The sequence below is a fragment of the Dipodomys ordii genome, unplaced genomic scaffold (genome assembly GCF_000151885.1).
Source record: "Dipodomys ordii isolate 6190 unplaced genomic scaffold, Dord_2.0 Scaffold66, whole genome shotgun sequence".
Classification (NCBI taxonomy): domain Eukaryota; kingdom Metazoa; phylum Chordata; class Mammalia; order Rodentia; family Heteromyidae; genus Dipodomys; species Dipodomys ordii.
Window position 1 is genome coordinate 3,960,790 of NW_012267282.1, and position 20,959 is coordinate 3,981,748.

At 54.3% G+C, this 20,959-nt stretch overlaps 1 protein-coding gene across 1 annotated transcript in view; it reads right to left on the reverse strand.

Moving 5' to 3' along the window:
* The window catches only part of Mlxip (MLX interacting protein), a 47,118-nt gene that overhangs the window by 3,286 nt on the left and 22,873 nt on the right, over positions 1 to 20,959 (reverse strand). Inside the window, exons 3-16 of the mRNA XM_013023071.1 lie at positions 13,030 to 13,136; positions 12,344 to 12,429; positions 9,112 to 9,201; positions 8,602 to 8,643; positions 8,212 to 8,383; positions 5,960 to 6,049; positions 5,114 to 5,205; positions 3,665 to 4,316; positions 2,482 to 2,603; positions 2,190 to 2,370; positions 1,469 to 1,590; positions 945 to 1,037; positions 744 to 871; positions 451 to 574 (exon numbers count right to left, since the gene is read on the reverse strand). Of these exons, the coding sequence (XP_012878525.1) occupies positions 451 to 574; positions 744 to 871; positions 945 to 1,037; positions 1,469 to 1,590; positions 2,190 to 2,370; positions 2,482 to 2,603; positions 3,665 to 4,316; positions 5,114 to 5,205; positions 5,960 to 6,049; positions 8,212 to 8,383; positions 8,602 to 8,643; positions 9,112 to 9,201; positions 12,344 to 12,429; positions 13,030 to 13,136 (2,101 nt within the window). The remainder of the gene's footprint in view (positions 1 to 450; positions 575 to 743; positions 872 to 944; positions 1,038 to 1,468; positions 1,591 to 2,189; positions 2,371 to 2,481; positions 2,604 to 3,664; positions 4,317 to 5,113; positions 5,206 to 5,959; positions 6,050 to 8,211; positions 8,384 to 8,601; positions 8,644 to 9,111; positions 9,202 to 12,343; positions 12,430 to 13,029; positions 13,137 to 20,959) is intronic.

Here is a 20,959-nt window from a genome sequence, read left to right on the forward strand (position 1 = left end):
GGTTGGAGTTGGGGACTGAGCGCTGTGGTGTGATTGGAGTTGGGGACTGAGCGCTGTGGTGTGGGTTGGAGTTGGGGACTGAGCGCTGTGGTGTGGGTTGGAGTTGGGGACTGAGCGCTGTGGTGTGGGTTGGAGTTGGGGACTGAGCGCTGTGGTGTGGTGTGGGTTGTAGGGGACTGAGCACTGTGGTGTGGGTTGGAGGAGGCTGGGTACCCCTCCTTCCCATCCCGCTGCTGCAGGCGGCCCCAACATTACGTTGGTCTCAAGGATCTAGAGCACACAGTCTGCCACAGCCCCCTGGCCTTCCTACAAGGCCCCCTGGAATGTGTCACCTAGCAGCACCCCCTACCCTGCCCCAAGTCCTGTCTCCAGCGATTGAACCCACAACAACCACTGTCTGCTATTTCTTTTTGCCTGGGGGTGGGGGGAAGAGCCAAGACCCAAAGATACAATCCAGAACTTCCAATTCTGCAGGGTCCGGCTCTTCACATACTCATCGAACATGTCTCTCATGTGATCAAACTGGCGCCGGGCCACTGGGACTCCCGTGGCGGGGAGAAGCTGCTGGCAGGAGCTAAAACAAGAGGACTGTGGCACTGGCGGCAGCCAGCGGGAGGGCCCTGGGCACTGGGCAGGCCTGGGCTGCTGCAGGGAGGGCGGGAGGGGGAAGAGCAGCGAAGTGCTCAACAGCAACAAGGCCACCCACAGCGCCCTGCCTGCAGCGGGCAGAGCCCGGGCCTCACATGATGGCGGCGTTGAGCTCCTCGATCTCCTCCCGCAGCCGGCGGGCCTCCTCCTGCATTTGGCTCCGCTCCTGCTGCAGCTTGGTGATGTACTCCACCGTCTTCTGCAGCATGGTGGCGCGGGTGGTCTGCAGGGACAGGTGCATCAGAGGGGGCCGCACACGGGGGACAGAACAGCCCCCCCCCCGCCTCGGGCCTCACCAGCTTGGAGTTATTGGCGATCAGAGTGTTGAGGGTGTTGAAGCCCATCTTGATGTTGAAGCGCCTCTTCTGTTCGGCGGAGATGTGCTTCATCTGCGGGGAGCCACATGACTGGGACACAGGCCAGGACTCAATGCCCGCCTCATCCCACGTCACAGCCCAGCCCACACCGCATGGCTAGACTGGAGACAGGCCAGGGACGGGGCAGCGCGCGGGGAGCACTGCCCAGCACTTTGGGGTCCATCCCATTTCTCACCAACCCAGAGCTCCCAGGGCCAACTCCCCCCTCTAGCTAGTGCTGGGCAGCTGCAGCCTGGCTGTGCAGGCTGTGCGAACTGTCACTCCTGAGACTCACAGCCCCATAGCCCGCCCAGAGCTCCCGGACAGGCCCCTCATCACAGCGGCTGCTTGGGGGACAGGGCCGTGGCTGGAGCGGTGCAGCCCAGCTCAACACCAGCCAGCTGGCAGCTCTCCTTTCCCAATGATCTTGGCGGGAATTGTGGCCAAGGAGAGATGCATCGTACCTTTAGTGCAGCCATATTTTTGGGGTCAGTAGATTTCCCTGAGCAGTTCTGGGGAGATTGAGGACTGGGGCTTTGTTCTGAAGCACACGGAGAGGCCTGCCCTGAGTTTGGACAGTCTTGACCTGAGAACAAAACAGACTCTCTAAGGGAACTCACCGAACGAGCCACCAGGCCAGGCCACCCACCCCGGTCCTCATAGAACAAGGGAACCCCAGAAAGTCCTCGGATGTTGGAAGCCTGTTTTGAGCTCCATGACTACCCAGAGGGAAAAGCTGGAAAACTCCTGTCTACATCCCAAATGCGCGTTCCTCCGCCGCGCCAGGCTGCGGAGGGCAAGCTGGACACAAGCAGAAAGCTGGCGTGGCCCCCACGGGGAGCCGTCCGCGCAGAGGTGGGACCGTGGGCCCAGTCAGCTACACCCCCACGAGCAAGGCACTAGTCCTTACCCCGGTGCTCACTGGGATCTCGTTTCTCTCTTTCCATTCCGGCCACATATGTGTTTTCATATACTTAGTTACCCACTCCTGTAAATGTTCAATCAGAAGCCCACCAACCACTGCCCTTTGGCCCACGCCGCATGTCGCCCTGTGCCTCCAGCAGGCTGAGGGTCCTGCAGGCTCCGCCTCCATCCGGGGCCAGGGCTGGGCGCCTTCCCAGCCCATGCGGGCGGGGCCTGGCCTTCCCTCCCGGGCCCACCTGCCTGCCTGGAGCGGACACTCACTGGGGCCTGCGGCGGGGGCCTGGGGGCTGTCCGTGTGCGGCGGGCCCTGCTCGCCCTTCACCCCCGAGTCCTGTGCGGTGCCTGAGGAGAAGAGGCGCGAGCTGGGAGCGGGGCGGCTGCTTGTGCTGCGGCTGAGGTCTGTCACAAGGATGCTGCTGTGGAAGTCGGCGACGCCAGGGGCCTGTGGGGACACAGGAGGAGGTCACTGGGCACTAGTGCACCGCAGGGCAGGGGAGGACCCTGGGGGGGGGGAGAAACAAGGCCACCTGGGCATATTCAGGCCCCTCCTCACCCTGGCGATGGTGGCGGGCGCGATGACCACGCTGGACTGGGACACCGTGGAGGCCAGCACCCCCTCCCTCTTCAGAGGGCCTGATGTCATGATCACCGCTTGCGGCTGCCCTGAAAAGGCAGCTGCCGGGACGAGAAGTGAGGGCGAGGCCTGGGCCTGCCTGCAGAGGTCTGGCCCGTGAGGGCGGCCGCGCCGCAGAGCCCCGCAGCACGGGCCTCTGCTGCCAGCGCGCCCGACGCGCTCTGCGGCGCCCCTTTGAGAGGGGCGTTCTGGACACTGGGAAGACATGCCCAAAACCACTTTTTTTTTAAAGTTAGTATATGAGAAATGGCTATTTGGCAAGAATCATAGACGTTTTTGAATTTTAAAACATACATCCTACTTTATATCCTACGGAAATGAGAAACATGTTTCTAGTTACTGTTAGCCAAATTATTTGGCATCATAGTTTGGTAATCTATTAAGAGAACAAGGAAAAAAAAATATTTTCTTTTTTGGTCAACTGTGGGGCTTGAACTCTGGGCCTGGGCGCTGTCCCTCAGCTCTTCAGCTCAAGGCTAGCACTCTACCACTTGAGCCACAGCGCCACTTCCGGCTTTTTCTGCTTATGTGGTGCTGACTGGAACCCAGGGTCTCATGCATGCAAGGCAAGCACTCTACCACTGAGCCATCCTCCCAGGCCCATAATACATATATATATACACACACACACATATACATATATATATATACACACACACACATATACATATATATACACACACACACACACACATATATATACATATATATACACACACACACACATATATATATACATATATATATACACACACACACACACATATATATTTTCCCTTGGTCATGGAGTTTGAACTCTGGGCCTTGAGCTCTTTAGCTCTACCACTCCAGCCACAGCACCACTTCCTCCACTTCCAATTTTCTGGTAATTAATTGGAGAGATAGGAGTCTCATGGACTTTCCTGCAGGCTGGCTTTGAACCGTGATCCTCAGATCTCAGCTTCCTGAGCAGCTAGGATTACAGGCGTGAGCCACCACTGCATGGTGAAAAGCGACTTGCTTTTAAGCTGTTTTGGACTGCACATGGCCGCCCCAGCTGAGCAGGGATGGTGCTGGGAGCCTTTGGGTCGGGGTTCCCTGCCTCCCACAGGCATGAACTCACCTGGAGTGAGGTGAGCGTTCTTCAACACCAAGGACACAGGCTCGGGTTTGTGAGCAGGCACTATTTTAGGGGGCTGCTTAGGCCTCCCTCCAGTCAAGGACACAGGCTTGGGATGAACGAAGGTTAAAAGAGGTTGAGGGGACCCGGTGGCGGGTGGCTGGGAGGCGGGGGACAGTGCCAGGCCGCAGGGAGAGGGCGCGGGGAGCGGGCGGCAGGGAGCGAGCACGAGGCCCTGGGTCTGGCTGAAGGAGGTGGCAGAGGCGTCGTGGGTCAGGGTGGCAGAGGCTGTGTACGTGATGACAGGCGGGGTTCTGCTGACCCCAACAAACTTCTGTGGCTGCAGGAAGGCGGGCGTGGCCGGGGGGGTTAGGGTAGCGGCAGGAGGCGGGGCCAGGGGCAGCGTGGGGGGCACAGGGGCCGGGCTGGGGGGCAGTAAGGGCATGGTGAAGACGGGGAGGAAGGGCTGCGGGACGCTGAGTGGCGGCGGCTCGGAAGGCCCAAAGTCTGTGGACTGGATGAAGGGGTCCTGGTTCTGGGCAGCAGGTTCGCAGCCCCGCTCCTCTGTGGCGTCCAGGGACGGGGCGGCGGAGGGGCTGATGAGGCTGTCAGGAAGGCTGACGGTGGGCAGAGTAGTGGCTGACAGGATGCTCCCCTGAGAAAAGAAGAGACGCTGGGGTCAGGGGTCAGAGGTCAGTGCCGAACCAGGCAACTCGCATTCACTGCACCACAGGCCACAAATCCTAACTGTGAATGCAGGAGCGGCGACAGAGCGACAGAGCGACAGGGCGACAGAGCGACAGGCGCCCATGCCTGTCGCTGCCACCACTGCCCTGCCAGCGCTAGCGTCCATTTGAAACTGAAGGACTGTACGGAGCGCAGGAAGACCGCACGGCTCCACACAGGTGGCCGGCAGCCTGGAGATATCTGGTTTCTAGGGTCCACTAAAGCTCCCCATAGTCCCTGCCGTCTTCTGTTACAGCAGAAGCAGCCTGGATCGCAGCTGCTCGGGAAGTTCCTCCAGAATGGCTTCAGGTATCAGCCTCCGGTCAGCCAGCTCGTCCTACGTGGAAAGGCCACCCGGAATCAACCTGCAGATCTCACACTACAGAAGAAACTCTTCCCAAGCCAGGTGGGAGAGGAAGGTGCCGGGTTACTGGTGACTAAGCTGATCCGGGCACCAGTCCCAGACCTTCCCCTGCGGGCAGAGAACCAGGCCGTGCACACCGGGCTCTGCAGTGCTAGCACCTGTAACCAAGTCTGGCTGCTCAGAAGTAAAAGAAGCATACCAAACTGCCGCTTTCAAAGAAGGCTGACCGAGGTGTTCGCGCCTCATCACGCGCTCAGCTCTGGGCCTGGCTACACCTGGCATGTGGCTGTCACTACTGTGGCTATGGCTGCGAAGTTGCCTGACAGCCCTGTGCCTGCTGCCCTTTCCCCAGCTTCCTCTACCTGAGCAGGTGGGCTGTTGGGGTCAGGTGCAGGTGTCGAGGGCGGGGCAGGCAACGTGGCGCCAAAAATGGAGCGGCTAGAAGAGAAGAGGTCTGCAAAAAAAAACAAGAAAAAAGAACTATGGAGAGTCTGATAAGCTCCATAAGCTCACCATGCCTGGAACTAAGATCCAGACAAAGGGAGAGCGAAGCCCCCTCCCCAGGCGCTGTCCTGGCCCGCGGGTTCCGGTGCAGACGGCTTTTTCCATAGAAAGACCCCTGCTAGCTCAGAAACACTGCAGGCAGACTGAACTCTGACAAGGGCAGAACGGCCTTTGCTGGACGGTGGCTGTGTTCTAGCGCCCTCTGCTGCTCAGACGATGAGAGCCTTCCGAGACTGCCACCTTCCTTCCAGAGGGAACATGCCTGCAAGAATTTCCCAGCCCTAGCCTGGCACCAGTGGCTCAAGCCTGTCATCCTAGCTACTTAGGAGGCTGAGATCTAAGGATCAGGGTTCAAAACCAGCCTGGGCAGGGAAGTCTGTGAAACTCTTATCTCCAATAAACCACTAGAAAACCAGCAGTGGTGCTGTAGCTAGCTCAAGCGGTAGAGCACTCGCCTTGAGATGAAAAGCACAGGGACAGCGTCCAGGCCCAGAGTTCAAGCCCCACGACCAACAACAACAACAACAACAAAAACAAAAAAAGGATTTCCCAGGCTTGGCTGTTACCACAAAAACAGCTGCGTTTTAAAAAAAATTCTAAGTCTTCCCGCAACCTATTCTGTCTTCTCTTTGAGAGGGGCCCCAACCTGCTCTGGGCCGGGCAGGGGAAACGCGGGCGCCATGCGGCCCCTGCCCCATGCTCACCCTGGAACGGCTCAAAGGTGTCCATGAAGTCCAGGTTGGGCTGCAGGGGGATGAGTCCCGGCTGGATCATGTCTGCATTCCCCAAATGCGCTGCAAGAAGAACCAGACAGGAGACCGGGCGGGGGTGAGTGAACACGGCCTGCGCACATTCTGGTCTTCCAAGACTGTGGGCAGCTGGGGGGATTTCTGCATTCTTAGTGGAAGGTCCTCCCCTGGGTGGCAAGCAGACTCCACCCTCCTCGCAGCAACGTCTCCACCCAGTACCTGCGTTACCTAGGCAACTGGCACACCTGAAGAGGTCACATCTGCATCCGCTGAGGTCACACCTGACTTTGATGTGGCCACACCTTTCTCCTCCCATGCCCTAGAGAAGGCCTAGCCCAGGCCCAGAAGCTCTTTCCCAGCTGCGGAGGGCCAGCTGGGCCTGGTGGCAGCCAGAACGATGAATAAACCTACCCCTTACCTGAATACCACGTGCGTGGTGTGGTTCTTACTCGGCTACCTCTTTTTAAAAACCTAACATAAATGGCGCTGTTGAAACCAGGGAAGGGCTTAAAGTCAGGATAAGTGGGATTTCTCTCCCTTTTCTTTTCTTTTTTTCCCTTTTTTGCTCTGAGGAATACCCACAGTTCTGACGGCCTTTTGCGAACCTGTCTGTCTGCTGCGGACACAGCGCATCGACACCATTGCTGCCTTCACATCCACGTCCACACCACTTCTCTACTCTAGTGAGTGAAACTACTCTCTACGGCTCTCTGTTGCTCAGTCTCTGTCCAGACGTGGCGCCACGCCAGAGAGCTCCTACGGCCTTTAGCCGAAAGGCCGGTCACCTCTGAAGCCGAGGACGCTTGGTTTTGGGGGCTTGGCCGTTTCTCTCTAGAGGGCTCTGGGGGAAGTCGGGACGCCGCTTCTGCCTGGTCAGCTCTCCTTCACTCACCAGACTGACTCTCCTACACATTTAATGGGGTGCTACGAATCACGCCCGAGCGGTGAAACCCCTTTGAAATGCCTCCTGTGCTCCCTGGAAAGCCAGAGCGCCTCATTTTTATGCCATTCTCAGATGTAGACAGGTTTTGCCGCTGCAATGGTAACTGGTCGGAAGTCTGTTTACTTTCAGGCTCTCTTTGCTCTCTCTCTGTCAATCATGTCCAACTTTCCCTCTCTCTCCCTTTCTCTTTTCTACAACATTTCGGCTTGTGCCCTGAAGAGTGTGACGCAGGCTGGGTCCCGGGGACTCCCTTCTAGGTTCCCGCTCAAAGGCTAGCCATTTTAGGTTTGAAAATTGTCCGAGTTTCCATTTGTTTAGGTTTTCTTTGCGTTTTTTCAGAAATTTGCCATCTTGGCCACATGGTGGGTTAAGGATTGGGTCTCATCTGACTCTTAACCTTCCACCGAGCTTACTACTCCACCTATTTCTGTGGCCTCCCATGCGAGGCCCCCTCCCCTGCGGGACCCCTCCCCTGCCTTTGGAGTGGGGGTGGAGGCTGAAGCTCCATGTGTGCTAGAACGCTCACTGTCAAAATCTTTAGCTCTGTCTAGCACTGGCCATGTGGCTGATGCGCCATCTTGGCATCATGGGAATTCAGTTGCTATTTTGTCGCAACTCAATCTCGTGCCGACCTCAACTTGACTCTGTGTGCACACCTATACATCTATGTCTGTGTCTGTGTAAACTTGTTATCTGGCATTGTAATCAAGTTATTTGGCTTAAATTATCTGAGATTCCTGAAGTTTGTTCAGTTTGGGGAGGTAGTTCAGTGCCAGCCAGTCTACATGCAGTCCAGATCCAGTCTCTTCCAACCTGGAAGACAGGCCTCGCGCCTGCCTAGACTATCCTGACTACCTCCACCATGGTAAAAGCAGACTGGAGTCTCGCTTGGCTCCATCACATGCAGCTGATTTCCTGGTAAAAGATTGCTTTGGATTTGTAAAAGCTAAGGCTCTTTCTGTAACTTTGGTGCACTGGCCCATCCCTCACGCTAAGGGAGTGTCAGCATGAAACTAGTTCACACCAGACCCTGCACTGTCTTCTCACAGTGGTACCAAGGAACCATAGCTGCCCTGATATAGCCAACTTTTCGTGTGTGTCGTCTGTGTTTCCACGCCACCGGCCCTTCCCTCCCTGCCCCCAGCCCAGTGCAAGACAGGAAGATCCTCTCCTCTCCCGGCCTAGAGAGACAAGTCCTGTGCAGCTCAGAGACGGCTCAGCCCTCGGGAGCTTGACAGGGAAGGAGGTGGGGCCTGCGAGTTACCGATTTCCCGTGGATTGGGCCAGGCCACCGGCTGGTGTGAAGACAGCGTGGAGAAGAGGGTGTCACTGAATTCTGACATGAGCATGTCGGTGTCCAGAAGCGGATCCTCCTCCATGGGGACTGGGGTCTTCCAGCCATCCCCGCGTTTGTGCCAGTACAGCACGTCGTCATCCTGCCACCCAGAGGAGCGAGTGTCAAAGAGCAGCACCAGGGGCGGAGACTCGGATGGCACACACACACACATGCACGCGCACACACACATGCACGCACGCACGCACGCACATGCACACATGACGCGTCCATGCCAGGAGGGAGCTGGTGCCAACTCTGCCTCTGGAGTCGTGTCCGCCCCTCCGTGGCCTGTCACAGCAGGGCCCCCGGCTCCCTCACCTGGGCCAGGCTGGAGAGGTCCTCATCCTTGTGCTGCTGTAGCTGTGGGCGAGGAAGCAGGCCGAGGCGGTCACGAAGGGCTCTGGGAATCGAGGGCCCGGCCTGGCTCACCTCCCTGCACACGCGTGGACTCCCTGGAAGAACCTAGGCCCAACATAGCCAGGAAGCAGCTGGGGAGACGGACCCGGGAGGTGGGGGCAGAGGACATTCTCATCCAGGGTCGAGGTAAAAAAGAGGCCTGTTCACAGATGGGAAGACTGAGCCCCGGTCCCAGCTTTTCCTCACAAAGCCCCAGGCCGCGTGGGACAGCTGTGGGCGAGACCTTGGCCGGCGTCTGAATGTGGTCTCTTCTTCCTCTCTAGGGATCACCAGTCATACCCTTTCTTTTTCCTTTTTCTGTTTGCTGGTTCTGGGGCTTGAACTCATGGCCTGGGCGCTGTCCCTGAGCTTCTTTTGCTCAAGGCCAGCACTCTTCCACATGAGCCACAGCGCCACTTCCAGCTTTCATACCCTTTTCTTGAAGTAGGTTCTCCACTTGTGGTACTCCAAGATCACGATCTCAATGCGGCTTTTCCAGTACTTGCCCTCGGTGGTGATGGCCTGGAAGTGGGAATGGACAGGTGTCTTGGATGACCAGCCAAACTCCACCCGCGAACACAGAACCGCAGGATACTCCAAGCGGCCTCGGACGACCGAGCTGCTCAGGATTCCCCCCCCCCCAACTCCCTTCTCTTCTGGGTTCTAATCAGCCCTCTGGTGTTTTCAAGACTCAGGACATTCAAGGGAGGCTCTGTACCCCAGGTCCTGAGGCTCCACACCGGGGCCCAGGGTCAGTCAAGGACGCACAGGCAGGGGAGGGGGGAGGGAGCTGCTGCTCCCTGTGTGAGGAAGGCTAAGGAAACAGGCAGCCCGCAAGTGCTCCCGAGGCAGCCTCTGTCATGTCTGAATGAAAACGAACAGGAAGCCAGGTGCTGGGGCTCCCGCCTGCCATCCTAGCTAGTCAGAAGGCTGAGATCTGAGGATCGCAGTTCAGCCAGCCCGGGGAAGGAAAGTCCCTGAGACTCTTATCTCCAATAAACCACTAGAAAACCAGAGGTGGCGCTGTGGCTCAAGAACACTAGCCTTGAGCTGAAGAGCTGAGGGACAGCGCCCAGCCCAGAGTTCAAGCCCCACGACCGACCCCAAAAAAAAAAGAACAGGAGATGACAGACACTTCAGCCAGAGCACGGTGTTCTCTTCCCTAGAGCATCGAATCCCCCCACCTTGTAACTCATGAAGAACCCCTTCCCCAGCAGCCCTCAGGACGCATGACGCAGCACTACCCCGCCTCAGACCTTAGGTCTCAAACCACCTGCAACCACTTAGTCATGAGTCTGAAATAATAAAAGATATAACAAATAAACAAATAGGATTACAAAACTGGACACCAGGAGACATCATGTCTGTAATCCTGCTACTTGAGAGGCTGAGATGAGGAGGATCCCAGTTCGAGGCCAGCCCAGGCAGAAAGTCGGTAAGAATCCCTATCATTGGAAGAAGCTGGGCCTGCTAGTGAGTGCCTGTCATCCCAGCTCTGACAGGAAGTGAAAACTAGAGGACTGTAGTCCAGACATGTGCATGGGAAAGAAGCAAGACCCAATCTTGTAAGTTCAAGGCCAGCCTGGGCTATAAAACAAGACCCTTCTCCATTAAAAAAAAAAAATCACACCACATAGATGACATGTATTTACATAATCAGCTGTACATGTAAAATGCTACCAAGCAGCCAGGGCAAACAGCTGGGAACCCAGCCCTAGGGAGGCAGGGGCAGGAGGATCTCAAGTTGTGAGGCCAGCCTGAGTACACAGGAAGACCTTGTCCCAAAAAAACTCCCTGTCAAAAAGAATAAACACAGAAAACAAAACAAAACAGGGCTGCAAGATTACCACCAGACTGAATAATATTTGCAATTCCAGAAAACACCACACTTCCAGAACTCTTTTTATTATATTAAGTTTGTTTTCGGGCTGGGAATATGGCTTAGTGCTTGCCTAGCATGCATGAAGTCCTGGGTTCAATTCCTCAATACCACATAAACAGAAAAGGCCAAAAATGGCACTGTGGTTCAAGTGGTAAGGCTCAGGGACAGTGTCCAGGCCCTGAGTTCAAACCCCAGGACTGCTTGCTTGTTTTCATCCTAACAGTAAGACATGCTTAGGTAAAACTAAAACAAGGCAGAAGTCAGGCTAAGCTAACCTGGGCTTTTAAAGCAAGAGCCTACCTCAACAATAACCAACACAATGGCCAGGCACTGGTGGCTCACGCCTGTAATCCTAGCTACTCAGGAGGCTGAGTCTGAGGATCACGGTTCAAAGCCAGCCTGGGCAAGAAAGTCTGTAAGACTTTTTTGTTGTTGTTGCCAGTCTTGGGCCTACTGAGCGCCGTCCCTGAGCTTCTTTTGCTCAAGTCTGGTGCCCGACCACTTGAGCCACAGCGCCACTTCCAGCTTTTTCTGTGTATGTGGTACTGAGGCATCGGACCCAGGGCTTCATGCATGCTAGACCAGCACTCTACCATTGAGCCACCTTCCTAGTCCTCTGTGAGACGCTTATCTCCAATGAACCACCAGAAAAACAGAAGTGGCGCTGTGGCTCAAGTGGTCGACAAACACACACACACACACACACACACAAAGGGTGGAGCGTCTGTCTCATATAGCAGAACACCTGTCTAGCAAGCACAAGGCCCTGCAAAATAGACCACCGAAATAAACAGAGTAAGTGATGAAGTTATTGTACAATTGGCTTTTGAAAACATTACTCTTTCAGGAATGGGATATGACTCAGTGATAGAACACTTGCCTAGCCTGTGAGAGACTCCAGCTCCATCCCTAAACCAGAAAGAAAGAAAGAAAGAAAGAAAGAAAGAAAGAAAGAAAGAAAGGAAGGAAAGAGAGAGAGAAAGGAAAGAGAGAGAGAAAGGAAGGAAGGAAGGAGAGAGAGAAAAAAAAGGGGGGCGGGAGAGGGAGAGAGAAAGGGGGAGGGAGAGAAGGAGAGAGAGGGGAGAAAGAGAAAGAGAAGGAAAGAAAGAAGGAAGGAAGGAAGGAAGAGTCAGAAAGAAAGAGAGGAAGGGAAGGGAAAGGAAGGGGAGAGAAAGGAAAGGAACAGGATTCTAGCTTCCTGGGAGGCTGAGATCAGTGGGATTGTGGTTCCAGGCCAGCCTGGGCAAAAAGCAAGATCCTGTCGCAAAAATAACCAGAGCAAATAGGGCTGAAGATGCCATGAGGAAAGTACCTAGCATGCTCACAGCCCTGAGTTCAAGTCTAAGCATCCCCAAATAAATAAGATATATGCATGCAGACACACAGAAAAGCAAACCAACAGATGAGAATGTTCTCTTTCCTCAACCTCTTTTCATCCCCTTGCTATGGTCTTACTGCTTAGTGAGGAGTCAGCCATCCAGAAGAAATAGGGATTTTGGGCTGGGAAGGTGGCTCAGTGGTAGAGCACTTGCCTTGCATGCCTGAGGCCCTGGGTTCGATTCCTCAGTACCACATAAGAAAAAAGAAAAAACCCGGAAGTGGCACTGTGACTCAAGTGGTAGAGAGCTAGCCTTGAGCTGAAGAGCTGAGGGACAGCGCCCAGGCCCCACGACGGACCCCCCCCCCCAAAAAAAGAAGAAGAAATAGGGATTTTAAAGGAAGTCCGGGGGCAAGTCCCCAGAATCCAACTTTCCCAGCATGCCTCCATCACCTCCCAGGTACCTCTGGCCGGCGGTGCTCGTCCACGTCGACGGAACTGTCTAGCGGGGTGACGAAGTGGCACACCGGATTCTTGCGCTTCTCCAGATCTGGGCAGAGGGATGTGAGACATCGCTGCACCAAGCCCCCGGAGGAGCCCCGCCCATCCACCCCGTGCTTCCCTTCATGCAGCACCTTCGGGAGAGTTTTTCCCTTCTGCTTCCCCGGGAGAGCTGGAGGCTTCCGAGAAATAAAGTTTCTGACAATGATGTGTGAGCAAGAGTCTGCTCTTCAAGAGGCGCCATCGGGCCCAGCCAGCTCAGCTCCCGAACAAGCCTGCGTCCCCCACTGGGGACAGGAGGGTATGCATCTTCCCAGATCTACGCTCGGACTTCCCGTGTCGCCTCTCCAGCTCCCCTGAGAGTAGCCTCCTCCGGACCCAGCCTGCTACTGAGCACCCTCCACCATGAGACCTCCCTCTCTCTACACTGGTCTCTCTTGACTAGCTAGCTGTGCCTGATGACTCTGCGCACCCCTGGGGCTTGGCTTGGTTTTCTCAACTCCACAGACTACCTGAGAGACTTCTACTGAAAAGGCAAGGTGCCAAGAGCAGGCTCCGCCCCCTGGGGGCTCAGGCCCGGGGGAGCTCCCACCCCACAGCAGCAGGGGTCCTGCAGCCACGCTGCCTCCCAGGGTGGCGATGCACGTACACTGCATGTACCACGCCCGCCAGATGGCGTTGTTGAGCCGAATCTTGTCTCTCCATTGAAGCTTCAGACCCTTGAAATTCTTCCACTTTGGAGACACCAACTTCCCACTGAAAACAAAACACACGGAGGAGACTCAGTCATTTCTTGGAAAATGAAATACAATGTAAAGGTTTGGCTAGAGCTAGGTGCTGTGGCTCACACCTGTAATCCTAGCTACTCAGGAGGCTGAGATCTGAGGCTCACGGTTCAAAGCCAGCCCAGGCAGGAAAAATCTGTGAGACTCTTGTCTCCAATAAACCACCAGAAAACCGGAAGTGGCACTGTGGCTCAAGTGGTAGAGCGCTCGCCTTGAGCTGAAGAACGCAGGGACAGCGCCCAAGCCCAGAATTCAAGCCCCATGACAGACAGACACACACACACACACACAGAAATGGGTAATGGTTAAGATGATGGTTGTGGTGATTCTGGAGAATTACAGGTGTGGTAGAAATAAGTTTTCACTGTTTGCCATTTTGGAGTGTTTAACATAGGAATTTATTATGTTTCAAAATAAACAAGGAAAAACTCCAAGTACAGTCCAAGACCTTACAGGTTTTCAAGTTAATTGGGGAAGGTAATTAGCCCCACAAACAGATACAAACTTGTGAGTCAATCCTCTGTGCAGACCCAGCAAGGCAGGTGAGGGTAATTAAGCGCTGCCGTTAATGAGTGAGAGGAGAGAGAATGTTCAGCGTCCACTCTCCTCTAGGATTTCAATTCTTTTTCTTCAAACAGCTGTTTCTGTGGGCTTGTCCTGGACCTGGGCCTGGTCCCACAGCTGCGACAGCCAAAACTAGCAGGCCGCAGCAGGACAAGGGTTCACGGAGAACTGGGGCAGGAGCAGCCACCGCAGCGCAGGGCAGGAGGAGAGCCACGTGTGCGCAGGAATCGCCCTGGCACTTTGTGGCCACCTGCCAAGTAGAGGAGCCAGCGGCTGAGGCGGCCAGGGAGGCTTCTGCAGGCCGGGCCTCGCGCCTGTGCTTCAAGCTCCTCCTCCGCTGCGGGCCAGGAGTCTTTTTTATTTTGACCTCCACAGGAAGTGCTGTGAAGCAGCAGTGCAGGAGGCGCCGCTCTACCACTGAGCCACCTTCCCAGCCCTGTGTAACATTTTAAAATAACTCTTAGAAAGTGAAGTCAGCAAAGCAAAAGCAGATCGTCCAGTGAAGCTGTCCACATTTTATGGTACTCAATACAGCCCTGCCCCGCTGATAAGGCCCCAGACACAGGAGAGCTTTCCCAGCACTCAGTACTGTGAATGACCAACTTCACCCAAGAATACTTTCCCTAGCACCTTCTCCTGTGTGTACAGGCAGCTCAAAACCCAGATAAGACTGCATAAAGAATGAAAAGCCTCCCTGCGATCGATCACAGGGCGGGAATGTATAGACAGAGAGGAAGGGGATCTACAGACAGTTCCCAGCCAGAGCCGACGCGGAGGTGAGGCCTGGGGAAACCAGCTGCCCGAGCTGTCACAGAAATAGTCCTACTTGCCAATGTTCCTGCGTTCCTATGAAGCCAGGCAAGAAACGACGGTGTCAGTATCGCCATCATTAGTCATTCTGGAGGCCCTGCCAACTGCATAACCTACTTAAAAGCCAGGGAACCTGAAGCTGGCTGACGCGTCTCAAAGGATAAGGTAACACTCTTCAGCTCGCCAAGACCTAGAAATAGGCTTCCATGGCTTTTCCCTTTTTGGATGCACAAGAATTCAGTTCTCCGGGGGCTGGGAAGGTGGCTCAGTGGTAGAGCGCTTGCCTAGCATGCAGGAAGCCCTGGGTTCCATTCCTCGGCACCACATACACAGAAAAAGCTGGAAGTGGCGCTGTGGCTCAAGTGGTAGAGTGCTCGCCTCGAGCACTCTCAGGGACAGTGCCCAGGCCCTGAGTTCAACCCCCAGGACTGGGGGGAAAAAATTGTCCTCCCTTCTCCATAGATGACTTCCTGAGTGTGCTCCTGAATACCAGCTTCCATTCTCTACTTCATTTTCCTTTTTATCAAACTTAAAAACAACAGTGAAAGATAAGGTGAAGTTTCAGTTTATTGTCATATTTTAACTTTGGTATATTGGTACTTTTAATCTGAGCTCTACCACTTGAGCCACAGCTCCACTTTTGGTTTTGGGGGGTTAATTGGACATAAGAGTCTCACAGACTTTCCTGCCCAGGCTGGTTTGAAACATAATCCTCAGATCACAATCCCAACTCCCTGAGTAGCTGGGATTACAGGAGTGAGCCACCAGCACTAGTGCTTTTCATCTTAACAGTTAATGCGAATGCATGAAGAGGAATATTTTTTATACCTGCATTAGAGGACAAGCACATGTCAAAAACCAAAAGTGGCGCTGTGGCTCAAGTGGTAGAGCATTAGCCTTGAGCACAAAGAAGCTCAGGGACAGTGCCAAAACCCTGAGTTCAAGCTCCACAAGCAACAACAACAACAACAAAATTAAAAGATCAAGCTAGGCACCAGTGGCTCCTGGTAGCTCATGCCTATAATCTTAGCTACTCAGGAGGCTAAGATCTGAGGACTGTGATTCAAAGCCAGCCCAGGCAGAAAAGTTCACGAGACTCTTATCTCCAATTAACCATCAAAAAGTCATAAATGGAGCTGTGGTTCAAGTGGTAGAGTGCTATCCTTGAGCACAAAAGCTCAGGGACAGCACCCAGGCTCTGAGTTCAAGTCTCAGGACTGGTACAAAAAAACAAAATTCATATGAAGGTAATTAAAGACCAGCCTCGGGCTGGGAAGGTGGCTCAGTGGTAGAGTGCTTGCCTTACATGCATGAGGCCATGGGTTCAATTCCTCAGCACCATGTAAGCAGAAAAAGCCGGGAGTGGCGCTGTGGCTCAAGTGGTAGAGCACTGGCCTTGAGCTGAGGAGCTGAGGGACAGCACCCAGGCCCAGAGTTCAGGCCCCATGACTGAAAAAAAAAAAAAAAAAAACAGCCTCAAGGATTCCTGGCATGCACATTGTGACAGGAGGAAGGCAAGCTGGGAGAGAGGGCCTTGTGAACAAACATAAAAACCAACCATTTGGACTGGTTTTTATGTGGAGTGCTCGCCTAGCATGCGTGAAGCCCTGGGTTCCATTCCTCAGCACTACATACACAGAAAAAACCAGAAGTGGCATTATGGCTCAAGTGGTAGAGTGCTAGCGTTGAGCAAAAGAACCTTAAGGACAGCGCCCAGGCCCTGAGTTCAAGCCCCAGGACTGGCACAAAAGTCAAAGTCAACCCATTTAACAGATTTCTTGACCGCGTGAGTTTCAGCATCTCATGGAGTTGAAGGACCAGTTGGGCTCTCTGGGGAAGAGGAAGGAGAGCTGGCTCCTCATAATTACTGAACTGTGGCCACAGGCGAAAAGGGAAGAGTGTCACAGTGCTCCGGGCTGCAGCCTGCAGCTGGGGAAAACAGCTGGCCTTTCTGAACTTCATTTTCTTTCTTGTCAGTTGTGGAGCTTGAACTCAGGGCCTAGGCACTGTTCCTGAGCTTTTTTCTCTCAAGACTAGCATGTACCACTTTGAGCCATGGTGTCACTCCCAGTTTTCTGGTGGTTAGTTGGAGATAAGAGTCTCATGGACTTTCCTGCCTGGGCTGGCTTCCAACTGCTATCTTCAGCTCTCAGGCTCCTGAGTAGCTGGGATTACAGGCGGGTGCCACTGGTACCCAGCTTGAACTTCATTTTCTTTGGGAAAAAGAAACTGATTTTCACAGAACTATGAGAAGACAAAATGAAGTTGGTGGTTAGACAAGACTTGCTTTCTGTCCTGAAGACAGGGGTGTCTCAAGGAATGGATTTGCCCAGAAAATGTTTTCCATAATGTCCTGAACTGTTAGTGCACAGCCACAGCCCGCAGAGCGGGACCACCCGAGAGCGTGGTCCCTCTGTGGGCACTCACTCTCCACCACAGAAGCATGGCCGTGTGGCGGGAGCCTTGCCCCACTCTGTCGAAGGCCCTGAAGGTGGGGGTTCTCAGTGCCTACGCCCCAGCAGCTGCCCTGGCTCCCCTGGCTAGAAATCCTGCTGCAAGCTGGACTCCGTGACCCGCAGCCCAGCACCAGGTCCATGCTGGGTGGGGGGAGGGAGGAGGCCCAGACGCTGCTCACTGGTGGGCGTGCCAGACCACTCGCCAGGCTGCAGACCGCTCCCTGGACTTAATGAAGAGATGAGGTCTCATCTTGCTGTTCCCCCCCACAGGAAGCGAGTCTCCATAGCCAGGAAAGATCCCAATTCCAAGCCCCGGCCTCAGCCTCGCAGCGGCTGGGAGGGACAGAACACCTTTCAGAGTGAGCAAATGAGCCCAGGGTGTCAGCAGAGTCTCCCAGCCTGGGCAGGAGCTCCCTCCCTCCTCCCTCCTTCCTTTCAGTCCCTATCACTGCCATAGCTGGGTCCTTCTCTTTGAAGACAGAGGAGTTATGGTAACACTCCTGACTGCAGGGAGCCAAGGGGCAAAGACTACACCTGGCCGTGGGGTCCCCAGGCCAGTGAGACCAAGTAGCAAGCCAAGGTCTTGGGAAAAGAGAGCACTATGGGAAAATCGGCTCATCCACACCGCACATTTAGGCAAAGGGTAGGAAATTTTCTGAATCCATAATCCAAAAAGGTGATGGAGGCGGGAGGAAGAGTTCACCTGTTACCTTAGCATTTGAAGTGAAGCAGCGTTCAAAAGTGCAGAGTGGGGGCTGGGAAGGTGGCTCAGTGGTAGAGCGCCTGCCTTGCATGCCAGAGGCCCTGGGTTCGATTCCTCAGCACCACATAAGCAAAATGAAAAAAGCCGGAAGTGGCACTGTGGCTCAAGTGGTAGAGTGCTAGCCTTGAGCTGAAGAGCTGAGGGACAGCGCCCAGACCCAGAGTTCAGGCCCCATGACTGGACCCCCCCCAAAAAAAAAAGTGCAGAGTGTGAGAGGAAGGGGGTAATTCCTACAAAGGAGCTGTTGGTACTCTGTGGCGGTGGCTCAGGCCTCTGTAATGCTAGCTAGTCAGGAGGCTGAGATCTGAGGATCTTAGTTTAAAGCTAGCCTGGGCAGGCAAGTCCATGAAATGCTTATCTCCAATGAACTACAAAAAAAAAAAAAAAAGCGCCGGGCGCTGGTGGCTCACGCCTGTAATCCTAGCTACTCAGTAGGCTGAGATCTGAGGATCGAGGTTCAAAGCCAGCCCGGGCAGGAGAGACCGTGAGACTCCTATCTCCAATAAACCACCAGAAAACCGGAAGTGGCGCTGTAGCTCAAGTGGTAGAGTGCTGGCCTTGAGCTGAAGAGCTGAGGGACAGCGCCCAGGCCCAGAGTTCAAGCCCACGACCGACAAAAACAAAACAAAACAAAAAAAAGCTGACAAAGTGGAGGTGTTGGTCAAGTAGTTGAGTGCTAGCTTTGAGCAAAAATGCTCAGGGACAGTAAGTGCTCAGACTCCAAGTTCAAGCCCCAGCACCCCCCCCAAAAAAAAAGCTTTAGAGAGACACCTATTTTGTGTATCATTGATGGTTTGACTACATAAGATGAAAAAGCTCAATCAAACGAAAGTCAATCAACAGAGTTAAAAGCTAAGTGTCAACCTGAAGTAGAGACGGTGAAGAGCAGTTATATCTTGAAGAACAAGTGTCATTGCTGAGAAATGTCTTTTTACCGTGAGATCTGCTAGGCATTACCTAAATCAAAGGACCATGCTTAGCCTCACTGCGGTGGTAAGACCTGACATCATGTGCCTTTGATGTAAGCACCACCAGAAATGCTTAGCCTAAATCCAATTAGGCCTTTTAGGCCCCGGTGTGGTTTATAGGAAGTATGGAGTTCAAATACCTCACTACAGCTGGACGGCTATAAATTCAAATGCACAGAATTGCAAGTTTCTGAAAATAGTCTTAACCTTGTGACCACAAACAGGTGAGCCACCTGCCCCCCAGGGGAATACCTGTGTCCTCCCTGCAGCTGGGAATCCCACAGCAGCTGGATCTCAGGCGGGGAGCTGCGCTGAGGGCTGGTGAGATACCGTACTGACCAGAGTCAGCATCAGAAACCAGGCTTGCAGGCTCCACTCCTTACCTTAAGGGAGCTCAGCCAGAGGAATGCCTGCTCTTGCTGATTACTCCTGAAGCCTGAAACACTGCACACAAGAAAGACAAGAACAGGCACCAGGCCAACACCGTTGGGTGGGAAGGCAGTGGTGATAGCAGCAGACAGCCAGGCCAAAGCAGGTGGCCCATGCACGGGGCGGGCGGGCAGTGCCAAGTGAGGCCAAGGCCGCGGGTGAGCGGCATGATTCCTGGAAACAAGATGTGGTGGGGCGTTACAGAGAGGCAACGCTGGCTGCGGCCCAGCCAGGTTCAGGAGAAGCCTGGGTGCCCACAGGAGGAGAGGCGCAGGCGCGGGCACAGGGGAGGCGCCTGTCCCCGCTGGGGCCGGCCGGCCTCCTCCACTGCCTGCACACACAGGGGCAGAATGGAGGAAAAGAAACCAGTTTCTGGATACCAGAGCAATTCAAACCAGACCAACTGGCACTCTATGCAAAACAATGGTGGCTTTGTCAGGAGATTGCAACAGCCCAACAAGAGCTAGCTGAAAACCTGTCTTCCCCTCCTCATTCTGACCCCTAGTCCTGTGACTGAACATCATGCTGAAAACATGAAAAAGCAATCATGCACATATAGTAGCATCTGCTCACCCACGTGACACACGAGAGGGCCAGCCGGTTCACACACAGCACCCAGGGCCCGCGTATGTGGTGTGATCTGCTACCCCAGGACCCGACCCGACTCTGGAGCGCACTCACTGAGAACCCCCAGTGATCCAGCCACGCAAGGACAAAGAATGAAAGAGCAAGGCTTTCTACAATTCTGCCACACTAAGTTCCAGAAACAGGAGAAAAATTGGGGTGACTTCCGTATCTCTACAGGGTCCCAGGAGCTGCTTCCCTAGAGTCTGCTAGTTCAGGAAGCAGAACCGGAGGCTGGGGAAAGAGCAGCCCAGGGTTTCTACCTCACACCACATCCTGCCCCGCTCACTTTCTCCCAAGAATATCAACTGGGACAGCCACCCCCGACCTCCACAACACACCCAAAGCTCACTGGAGCCAGCAACCAGCACAAAAAACAAAGATAAGCAAACAGACTTATCAGTGGGAAAAGCAGCTGCTACACACAGTCCAGGCCTGCTCCACTGTAATCAGCAGGTCTCTAGTAGCTCCCTGAGAAAAAAGGATCTGGAAGAATCAGTGCACAGCACAGGTAAACTTCACCTGCTCTTAGGTACTGGACACAGACAGCATCAAGGATGAGCCAGAACGCAGCTGACAGACAGCCGGCACCCTTGCTCTTGGGAGAGTAGGCTTCCAGATGAGCGTAGCCATCTGCAAAGGCTTCTGATGAGGGAAAAACGAATTCCAAAGAACGTCTGAAGATGCAGCTGACTGATACAGCCTTTGCTTAGCACGGATTAGGCCTTGGGTTCAGCCCGCAGCCTCACAGTTAAAATAACCATGTAGGGGCTGGGAAAGTGGCTCAGTGGTAGAGCGCTTGCCTTGCATGCCTGAGGCCCTGGGTTCGATTCCTCAGCACCACATAAGCAAAAAGAAAAAAGCCGGAAGTGGCGCTGTGGCTCAAGTGGTAGAGCGCTAGCCTTGAGCTGAAGAGCTGAGGGACAGCGCCCAGGCCCAGAGTTCAGGCCCCACGACCGGACCCACCAAAAAAAAAAAAAAAAAACATGTAATCAAAACAAAGTGTCACAGAGACAAATCCAACTGACAGGCTGAGTGAGTGCAGGAGGCCTGGGAGCCCAGCCTGCGCATCCCTTGATCAGGAGCAAGCATGTAGTGGCAGACAGACACCTGAGCCTGCCTCTCCACACAGGGAGGCCAAGCATAACGGAAGTCCTGGGGTCTTGGATCACCAGTGCAG